At 40.4% G+C, this 11,599-nt stretch overlaps 1 protein-coding gene across 1 annotated transcript; it reads right to left on the reverse strand.

The window, feature by feature from the left end:
* Positions 1 to 8,119: 8,119 nt before the first annotated feature.
* On the reverse strand, positions 8,120 to 10,706 carry LOC114642403 (G-protein coupled receptor 6). The gene is made up of 2 exons (XM_028791314.2): positions 10,500 to 10,706; positions 8,120 to 9,525 (listed from the first exon to the last, which is right to left on the reverse strand). The coding sequence occupies exon 2, from the start codon at positions 9,503 to 9,505 to the stop codon at positions 8,522 to 8,524; it is 984 nt and encodes a 327-aa protein (XP_028647147.1). The 5' UTR covers positions 9,506 to 9,525; positions 10,500 to 10,706; the 3' UTR covers positions 8,120 to 8,521.
* Between the last annotated feature and the right edge of the window lie 893 nt (positions 10,707 to 11,599).

Consider the following 11,599-nt stretch of genomic DNA (forward strand, 5'->3'; position numbering starts at 1 on the left):
TTCATGTATTCTTTCTTTCTCTGTCCGATGTCTGTGAGGAGTTTGTACCGCTATGCCGCCACAGTTTGTGTGTGGTCATGTGACTGCATGGCTACGTCTGATTTGTGAAACGGAGTCTTGTGATTATTTTGCTACGTCTGATTGGTGAAACGGAGTCTTGTAATTATTTTGCTACGTCTGATTGGTGAAACGGAGTCTTGTGATTATTGTTGCTACGTCTGATTGGTGAAACAGTCATGCAGTAGATCCACTGGCAGCTTCTTTCTGGCAAAAATATAGCGTATATAATGGAAAAAAAGTAACAATTCGAGTGTTGCCCAATGTAGCGGAGTAAGAGTAGCGTTTCTTCTTCACAAATGTACTCAAGCAAAAGTAAAAAGTATGGTGCAGTAAAACTACTCTTAGAAGTACAATTTTTTTTAAAGTTACTCAAGTAAATGTAACAGAGTAAATGTAACTCGTTACTACCCACCTCTGCTTATATTAAATTTCATGTGACACAAATCTACCCCAGCAAGTATTCTTTTCAAATTCCACTGCAATGATTCAGTTGACTGTAAATTATTTATCATTTCACTATTTTTATTTATGTTGCTAATATAATAATTTAACTCTATATATATATATATATATATATATATATATATATATATATATATATATATATATATATGATTCCCGTCCTGATTGGTATGCCCAGAGATGTCAGGAACAATTCATTCCCCACCATTCTAGGTGACAGTGTCCATCCTGTAGGGTCCCATCTTTATACATGCAGGGTTCCCAAGGGAACTGTTGAGGGCACTGCCCTAGATGGTGGTGGTGGTGGGGGGGAATCCCCCTGGCTTTCTTGTAGCCTGGCCACATAATATCACCGGACGTACTCTTGAGTTTGCCTTAAAAGGAGCCCACTTCCATAGCTCTTGGAGTCAGAGTCAAGAGGAAGTGGGCAAAACTCAGCTGGAGGACAGAAGAAGGAAGGATTCATTGGTTTATTGTGTTTATAATTGTATTTGTGGAGAGTTATTGGAAGAAGAGGTGCTTCAAAACAGAATAAAAATCCTTTATTGTATTCTATCAGTGTTTGGTGCGTCATTGTGGCAAGTGCATTGAGAAGGGTGGAGACTGACATTATCAGTTTTGTTAAGGTTTGTTCCATTTTCTCATAAATCCCATTTTGTAACTTTAGCTTGACTCTCCCTTGTATATACACACACACATGTATATACAGGATATGCATTATTTACTGTATATATAAAAATGAGCAGATGCCCTGTGAAGGACACCACTTTTAACATGACCTAATTCTGATAATGTTCCTCATACCACAAGTGTTTAAAGGTGCAGCCTCCCACCTCCAGCACTATCAGTCTATGGTTGGATTTCTGCTTTTGACACTCTCTGTGTGGAGTCTGCACCTGTGTCTTACTGATTTTCTTCTGATTTTCTCAATTAACTCTGGCTTTCTGTGCAGGTTAGGTTTATAGTTGACTATAAGCATGACGGTTTGGAAGGACAAGAAAAGATGGATGTGTTTTGCTGCTTTTTATAGTGTTTTTTGTTCCATATCCATAGCATACAAGTACAGTAATTTGATGTAATGTTTTCAAACCTGCTTAATTCAATTCACATTGGAGAGAGTCAGGGCCTATTCTAGCAGCACAGAATGAAAGACAGGAAACAGCTCTGTATAAAGTGCCAGTCCATCCCAGGGCCCATTCATGTCTAGACTCACGAAGACATCAGTTTGGAATCATCAGCCTTAATCAGCACATCTTTAAAGATGTGCCCTGTGTCTTTAGGGAAAATCAGATTATTGGAGGAGAATCCATGCAGACACCGAATGTGCAAAGTCTACACAGGCAACATGTGAGTGCCAGATCCCTTATGTGGCAGTGCTACCTACTGAGCCACCATTAGATTAATAGAATTAAATGGCAAGCAGTTATTGAATATTCAAAGACATGGTTATATAAAAGCTAGTCTTCCATGCTACTAAGCATTTCCTTCTATTTAGATAGATAGATAGATAGATAGATAGATAGATAGATAGATAGATAGATAGATAGATAGATAGATAGATAGATAGATAGATAGATAGATAGATAGATAGATAGAACTTTATTCACTTCCACTAGCAGCAATACAGAGCATAAAATCAAAATACAATAAAATAGTGGAAAAGAAGTCCCTATTATACTATTATATAATTGCAAAACCCAAAATTACACACATAATTTAGCCATTGTATTATTATTACCTTTGTACCTTTACATTTACACTGTAGAAATACTGGCACTATCCTATTATCTATGCTATAGTTGACTATGATAAGATGAGCATTAAGGACTTCACTGTAAATGTACGTCACAACAGACATACAAAATGCTGCCTATAGAGTGTGTATATATTTTTATTTTTAAAGTAAATGCAGTAGACAGTCCACTTTGAGAAAACCGAGATGTAATCAGAAGGCCTAGTAGTCTGTGAATGAGAGAATATGAAGATGTACATGAGGGCAAAGCAAATATCATCACTGTCGGTTGCAGCAAGATGCCAAGATAATCACCAGAACAGCAGACAGAACTGGAGTGCGACTAGACTAAACACAATAGGTCAAGTTATGGATGCTGTGAGTGCCAAGGTCTAATGACATACAATACTGCTGGAAAAAGGGAGGCCTGAGTAGAAGAAGGATATCGAACTAGAAACTCAAATGATACATTAAATATTACCTCTTCTACTCTTTGTTCTTTCTTCTTTCTGCTCTGGTCTCTCTTCTTGCTTTAAGTTACATTTTTGCCACCTCTAGATATTCCACTGCTAGGGTCAGAATAGACATTAGAACTCGGCTCCCTAGCAGCACCAGGCATTCCTGCCATTCTGACCCCCAGATTTCTGTTAAAGGTTTAAGTAGTTGACTGCATACCTGACCACCATAAAGGGGAGCAGGGAGACGTGTCTGAGATAATAATGCCCCCTGTTGGCCCTAACGTCTCATGAGCCTTCAGGAACATTACCAGTCAGGAGCAGTGACATCCATTAATACCCCAGGAGTTACCATTTCTAGTCCTCTGAGCACAATATTGGGGCTTAGTGTCTTAGTGCCACCGCCATGCTTCATGATGGAGAAAAAGGTGTAGTGCTCACACATGGTGTTTACTCTGAAAGCCAAAAAACTCACTTTTGGTCAAATCAGACCACAGAGATTTCTGCCAGCTGGCTTAAGAGTGTCCCTTGTTTCTTCTAGCAAACTCTAGCCGAGATGTCTTGTGTGTTTTCCTTAAGAGTGGCTTTCTCTTTGCCTCTCTCCCATAAAGCTGTGACTGGTGAAGTCACGATCTCACTCACTGCTCCAAGCAGATTTACAGCTGTGGCAAATGTTTTCCATTTTGTTGGCTATTTTCTTGTCTCCATCACCTGACTTGTGCTTCTCAATCACCTTTTCATTGTCTTCATTGTGCAGGATTGACCACTAAACTGACTTACCAGAAGTTGGACCTCCCACATGCAGGCACTTTTAGACTGCGATCAATGGCAACTCCTTGACTACTGATAGATGATCTCCATGTAACTAATCATGTGACTTCAAAAAAACAATTGGCTGCACCAGTGTTGGCTGAGATGTGTCATATTATATATATGAAAGGATTTATTGTGCTGCGGTGGGTTGGCATCCTGCCCAGGATTGGTTCCCTGCCTTGTGCCCTGTGTTGGCTGGGATTGGCTCCAGCAGACCCCCGTGACCTTGTGTTCGGATTCAGCGGGTTGGAAAATGGATGGATGGATGGATTTATTGTGTATTTAGATTGTAATTAACTTAGACCACTTTGCAGAAATCTGCTTTCACATTACATTTAAACAGTCTTTATCTGTTGATCTGTTAATTCAATTTTGTATAACAGTAAAATGTGAAAATTTCATTGTATTTACAAACCTAAAAAAAAAAACTACCTGAATCCGAAAGATGAAGGAATTGACAAAAACAATGTCACAAATATTAATCGTACAAGGGGAGATGATCTGTTGCATACTCAGGGTCCTCACATCTGCTTTGTTGGATTGCTCAATGGTAGAGCTAAGATTTATTTATAAAATAACTTTTTTTAAACATTTTTAAGCACATGTATTCCAAGTTTTGGTTGTGAAGGTTTAAGTTTACCCAGGCATGACAATCATCTCTACACAAGATGAAAGCCCACTGCAAGCCCACTTGTGCTCCCAGTTTCTCAGTCAGCTCTCCCTTCCGGGCTCCCAGTACACAAGCACAGGTCCTCACTTCCCATGGAGTGTAGAAAGCACCTGTGCCAGCCAGTCGATGTGATGGTGTGACTTCTACAGTTGGTTTGGTCCACCTTAGCCAAGCTCCAGGCACACACTGACACTCACATGGTGCTAACTTAAGAGAATTTAACCTGTTGTCTTACACTTTATTTGTCTCTCTAAACTGTAATCTTTTTAACTCTCTAAGGTGCCTTCAGATGGCACTGACAGTGAAAAGTCCAGCCATCCATTTTTGAACCTTCCAAATCTAATCCAGGGTCCTGACTGTCAAAGCCCATCCTGGCAGCGTCGGGTACAAGGCAGGATATGACTGTGGAATGGGTGCCACTCTGTCACAGGGCACACTAGTGCACACACATCTTTGGGGTGTAAGAACAAACTCACACAAACACTGAGAAAACATACACTCACCAGATGGGCAATGAGCAGACCACTTGAACCCAGAGCTGCTGGACCTGTGCAACCAATTGTGCCCCCATACTGTAAATAGAGAGAAGACTACCTGGGGGGTTTGATGAGTCTTTATGACAACTGCCTGACAAAGCCGCATTAAACCACACAGTCATTGAATTGGATAAGCAGATATGAAATTGGATGGATGTTACAGAAGACCTACAGCTGACAAGAAGGTGCTTTAGTGGGACCTTGTTGCACTTTGTGCCGTTCTTGGGCTTCTTCAACCAATTTGGACTTACTGAAAGTAGAATGTACTTTGCAAATTTAGCTTTAGACACATAAAGTGTAGCATTTCTGGGCAAGGAATAACCTCTGACCATCAAGTGCATTTTTGGTAAGCCTGATAATCAGACCACAAATCCACATAAAGTCATGGAGGCTGAAGTAGGCTGAAAGAAAGGTGATGCTTTAGATTGGGGGCCACTCTGTTACAGAAAACACTCACACACACACATCTTTGGAATGTAAAAGAAAACTCACACAAACATGGAGAAAACATACAAACACTACATAGACACTGAGCAGGCAGGTCATTTGAACCCAGAGCTCTCCCAAAAGGAGATAAGACTAATTGAGGGGTCGGACGAGTCTTTATGACAACTGTCTGTGGAGAGAGAGAGAGACGCATTAAACCACACAGCCATTTTAGTAGAGCTGGCATGCAGGCAGATATTTTTGGACTGCAATTTATTTTATTTTTAGCTGTAAACAAAGCTGGAGAATTTTATGGTTAAAAATATAAGTAGCAACACTCAGCACAGCCATCTAATGAAGGGTGGGGTCAGTGCTGGTGCAGTGTCCCCTTCGGCACGTCTTACTAGTTTGGATTTCAGCATTTGTGTCCCCGTTTAGAGTTTTTTCCTTCCTTCTTCCACCAAATGCTGCTGGAATGAGGACCTGCTCTTTATGATCCGATCCTGAGCTGGATAAGTATAGGTTTGAACATTGAAGAACAATTAAGAATTGGATAAACATCTCAACGCTATTCTTTTGATCCTCCTGGGCAGTTTGACAACTGTTAAAAGAAACCATGTCTGTCTGAAAGAAACAAATATTTTCCACTTAATCATGTTATCTTAACTTCTGTTGATGCAGTCCTTTTATATGAGCAGTCTATAGAAGCTGTTATTATGCTCCAGCCAGGGTTATAGCACTGGCTGAAGCTTATTTTTGGTGTATTTCATGTTTTTATCATTGTTTATTATGCTTCCATTAATTATTTTCATTTTTCCATTTTATTTTAAATTATGTTTTTCCTTAATTCTTTAATTGTTGAATTTATAACTATTGCATTTCTATGTGTTATGCAGTGTTCTACTATGTCTTTTATACTTTGTGGGTGGAGCCTCAAGGGGTGGGGCCATCTTGATGTTGCTGCTGAAGGACCGCCCACAGCCTTTATCTGCCAAATCTCAGAGCACATTCTTCAGTGGTTTCATTTATCTGTGAGCATTCATTTTCTGGTTTATTGGAATTTTTTCTGCTGTTCTTGGTTTTCAATATGTGGGTTTTTCTATTGGGACTTGTTCACCTAGGATTCCACTATGCTTTTTTTGCTATTTTATTCTTATTAAGATTTTTTTGAATATTTGTTCTCAATTATAAAGATTCTTAACTGGGACATGTCCTTTCTAGCCAGACATTTTACGTCTTCTTTCCATAGAATGGCATCTTTTTTGTATTTTATACATTTTTGAACTTTATGAGAGTTTGTTTGGAACTTTGGAAGTCAGTTCCTTATTTTGGGCCTAGCAGGCTGAATACTCCCTGTAGAGTCAGGTGGTCAGACTGCTTGTGGTGAGGCCAATTCTATGCTGGTTAGGAAGGCCTGGCCTGGTTTGTGGAGCCTTTAGGGGGCATTGCAGCTTCTTCACTAGAGTAGGGTAATCGAATCATAACATGTATATTCTGATCACCAAAGAAATCTAAAATAAAAACATTACAATGTTCAACTTATGAAGCCAAGTGTGACCTCAGAAACAAGGAGAGCCATTGAAGTACAAGAACTTGAAACAGACATAAGATGTACTTATGTGGGCCCCATTCATATAATAAACACAATGGGCAAAACACTTGGCCAGGTTAGGACAAACACCCCTCAGAAAAGCATTCCATCTCACCAGCAAAGGTTTTCCTCATGCTAAATAGCATTGGAAGTGGACACTGGATACCTGGCTTCAAGTTCAAGGGATGTCATTTAGCAATAACCTGTAACTCCGAATTGTAAGTAAAGACAAAATGAATTCTAAACAATAGAGAGGAGGTCCCAGCCAATGGAATTGCTTCAAAGATAAATTTACAGCCATTTCTGTGTAAGCAAGAACTGATGATCAAATGAGCCACACAGGTTATTGATAATTTATCAGTTGCATCCAAAATAATAATGAGGACTTTTAAAGACAATTACAGTGAACTAAGGATGTATTATCATTAAGTGCTGAAAAAATCTGCTGGTTTTATTGGCCCCGAAAACTAACAGGATTGAGTATTAAATTAAAAACTGAGACTATCAAAGGCACCACTGGAACTGAGTTCAATGTAAATAGATAGATAGATAGATAGATAGATAGATAGATAGATAGATAGATAGATAGATAGATAGATAGATAGATAGATAGATAGATAGATAGATAGAAACCTTTCATTCCTAAAAGGCACGACATATATTGACTGAGAAGTGCCCGGAGTGAACAGGGCTAAGACCTTCCCGACAGTTACTTATGTCCCCAAGTTCGCTGCGGTGCGTTTCGCTTCTCATTTTTTGTTTGCAGCCATCCCTGCCGCTTCGTGTTGCGTCTCTGTCGCCGAGCGCCCTGTCATATGAGGAGACAAACCAGACAGTTCATATTATTCTGCTCAGGTATTCCCGGACTATTTTCACATAAAAAGCTTCACTGCTTACCCCCCGCCCCCGGTTGACGTCATAAGAAAATGAAAAATGCTCTCCAATCACTCCGATCAATAAAGCGATGCAGCCATCGGAAGTTCCGCGTTATTTCAGCTCCAGTAACCTTAATGAGAAGCTTCTTGGAGACAGCATGAGATCGTAAACTGGACAATTACAGGTCTACTTTTAAAAAACGGAATGAATGCAGTTTTACACTTTTTAAACTGCCATAATGGAACGATTGCAAAACTGCAGCGAGTATGAAGCACACACCAGATGTGGCAAATAAAGCCACGCTAACACTGAAACAGCAGCCGAATGAAGAATCAGCTCACGTGCTCAGCACAGGAGCTCCGAATGTTCGCCGATATTTAATTTGGCTGAAACCCGCTGTCTGTGAAATGCGTGCGCTGCTCCTCTGCGCTCAGCCCTAGGGAGCCGCAATATGCTTCCCATTTCACGTGAACAAACCACATGTGAGCCACAAACACCTCACTTTTGCATTTATTTATTATTTATTTATTTCCCTTGTAGAAAATATACATCATATGCCACTTTGCAAATTACAAAATATATAGAACACCATTACTGGCCAGTACAGAACTGTACAATTATGCAAAACTGCTTTGGCAGTTGAATAAAGGAATAAAGTGCTTTGTGAAAGCAGCATTTGGAATACATTCTCGCGACACGAGTGACTTATGATTCCACAGAACGACCTTGTTCACAGTAAATGCATTTCGAACCTTCTGATTCCTTGGTTCTAACAAAGAAATAAAGTGCTAATGCGTTACATCTCTTCATGACACAGACTTGTTTTGAATCAAGCAGGCACGACCATATGTCAGAAGCAGAGTGTCTCTGTGCAAACGTTACAGGTCACTATAACTGAGCCTACACATCACTCGGCGACCTGGAGCGACAGGACGTGTTCATCTGAAAGCAGCCGCAAAAGAGGACGAAAATGGACCTTTGGATCTCTTGGTTCCGATAGGCATAAATTATTGGGTTGATCATGGAGTTGTAGGTGGCAGGCAAAAGGGTGGCGTAAGTGTAGACCGACGGATACGCGTGGTCGCCAACTAAACAGTAGATGGCAAAGGGTAGCCAGCTGGCCCCAAACGTCCCGAGGATGATTGCTAAAGTGGAGACTCCCTTCTTGGTGGCCACGTACTGCGATGTGGTGAAAAAGTGCTGCTGGAGGGCAATTTGATGGGCGTGCCGACACACGATTTTGCAGATTTTGAAATACAGGTTCAGCATCACCATAAATATTACAAAGAAGGAGACAGCCAACAGAGTCACGTTACTTCTGGTTAAGGGTTTCACGATGCTGCATGATGACGGCTCCTCCAGACAGTTCCATCCTAGAATAGGTAAAAGCCCTAGGCCTATAGAGACCCCCCAGGTCACCACAAGCATCAAATAGATGCATAGGACTGTCCTCTCCGAAAAGTAAGTCAAGGCATTATAGAGTGAAAGGTAGCGATCAACAGTGATGGCTAGCAAGCTGCTAATGGATGCCGTAAAGGAGGCCACCAAGAAGCCCACAGTGATAAGGCTGATCGTTTCGGAGGGAATCACGTACTGGAACACAAAGTTCAATATTAATCCCATTCCTGCCAGGAGATCAGCCGTAGCGAGGCTCCCGATCAGAACGAACATGGGTGTCCTTAAAGTCGGAGTGTAAAAGATGATGGCCACTACAATGGCGTTTTCGCAGGCGATGATAGTCCCTGATATGCACAACATGATGTCCCAGGGGTTGATAGTGAAATTGAAAAGTTCAGAAGAAAACTCCAAAGTTGCATTGTCATCCGTGTCATCGATCCACACGGCCGGGAGCGCCGTTTCATTTACAGAGAAACTTTCATTCATTTCTCCGAAATCAAAGCAACCTGAAAAGAGTGACAAAAAGAAAAGAAATATTAGCTGAATGGGTTGTGTTTAGTTCTTGATTTTGTATCACACACCAACTTAAAGCGAATTATAATGATCGCAGAAAGAAAGGAAAAAAGGCGATAGAAATTAAAAATCAGAAGAAAACAATATGTAATTAGTGTAGCGTTAATTTTAGACAACACAGATAGATAGATAGATAGATAGATAGATAGATAGATAGATAGATAGATAGATAGATAGATAGATAGATAGATAGATAGATAGATAGATAGATAGATAGATTTGTTAAAATTTCTCCCTTCCAGACAGGGCAGTTCTGACTTGATCAGACGTTAATTAGTGTTGGTGTTGAGCATGCCTTGTAATAATGGGTCGTCCCATCTATGGATAGTTTCTCCGTCTTCCTGCGATCATTTATTGGGCACAATTTTCGGACAGCTTATGGATAGGCATTCCCGTCTACATGTTTATCACTTTTAAGACTGCGCACTAACGCAATGCTGGTTTTTCATAGCTTGTCAAACACATAACCTATAAGTAAACACATTTACGCATATGCCTGTAATGTTTATTTATTATAAGTGCATTTATGAAAGTAGTAATAGCAAAACTATCGACTTAAGTCTGTCTGTTAGAAAATATAACGTTATGTGCTGTTGTTGATGAGCTTGCGAAGAGTTTACAGAAAACACTGTATCGGGTGTGCAGTTCTCTCCGTTGTGCTGAAATCATGTGCCTGTCTAAATGCTTCGCGAAGTAGCGGGCATGTGTGGTGCTCTCCATGGTGCTGAAATCATGTGCGTTTTAAATGGCATTTCGAACTGCTACACGACCCTGTTTATATACAAGATTGTTACCTGAGAATTATAAAGGTAAAAGTGCATGGAAAGAAAAATGTGTTTAATATAATTCTATTATGAAGGCACAGCGATTCTGCTAATGAATCACAAAATTTATTAACATTACTTACCCGAAACTATAGGTGGAAATAAAGACTGTCATATACCGGGGTGTCCTTCAGTCTTCTTCGGGCAAATTGCGTTGTTCTTTCGCCGATGCTCGAATGAAGGCAATCGCTTTGGTACATAAATGTGCCTGGAGCAGTCAGATTCCGGCGGCTCCGCATGAGAGAGTGTGGATTACTGAGGAGGGGGCTCGGCGCGCGGAGGGAGTGATGACAGACTGGAGAGCTACTGAGGCTAGCGGGGCTGCGCGGCTCGTTAATAAAGCTTGATGACGTCAAAGGCGATGCTCGCTCAAGTGCTATAGGAAGCGCTCTTTAGTCACATGGCTCCGAAAATCACTAGAATATACTTGTAGAAAATTGTGTTTGATGTTAAAAACAGTACTCCTCAACATCTATTACAGAAAGAAAAAAATAATAGGCAAAATAAAGCAGTGATCTATAACATCTTCTTTCATCCTTCTGCGTCTCACTTTTCCAGAACGTTGAACTATTTTGTTTTAGTAAAATATGCGCATTTGTTTTCCACTCAAACACACCCAAACATACACACACTAGGGATTAAACTCATTAGTGAACATACACGTGAATGCTACACTAGAATTTTCTGACACACCTGCACAGCACGTGTATGCTGAAAGCTTATCACAGAGGTCTTTATAATCATCTCAGAACAAATGTTGCGTACAGATGATAAACGCTCCTAACAAGTATGCTGATTTAATTATTTTATTGATGCGAGTATGTGACAAACACCCATGCACTGTGGATGTGTCAGAAAACAAAGCTGCATGGCTACATATACATATATTAATGTGCAGGCACTGTCGAAGGGTGTTGCCTTAGACTCATATGGGGCCAAGAAAGGAGCAGTCATGACTGGAGTAATGTTACACCTCTGATTATTTATCACAAAGCCTGGATGTAAACAAACCTAAAATTAAGTGTTTTTGTCATTGAGTCTCTTTAAATATAGCAGATTGTGTGAATCTAGTCAGATGTTCTGTTTACCACCAAAGATACTTCTCTCAGGGTTTGTTCCTGCCTTGCACCTAATGCTTGCTGGGATAGGCTCCAGCTTCCTTGTAAACCTGCTCTGGATGACT

This window comes from Erpetoichthys calabaricus, chromosome 3 (assembly GCF_900747795.2).
Source record: "Erpetoichthys calabaricus chromosome 3, fErpCal1.3, whole genome shotgun sequence".
NCBI classification, from domain to species: Eukaryota; Metazoa; Chordata; class Cladistia; order Polypteriformes; family Polypteridae; genus Erpetoichthys; species Erpetoichthys calabaricus.

Coding starts and splice junctions, on each gene's coding strand:
- LOC114642403 (XM_028791314.2), bottom strand. CDS start 9,505: ATGAATGAAAGTTTCTCTGTAAATGAAACGGCGCTCCCGGCCGTGTGG.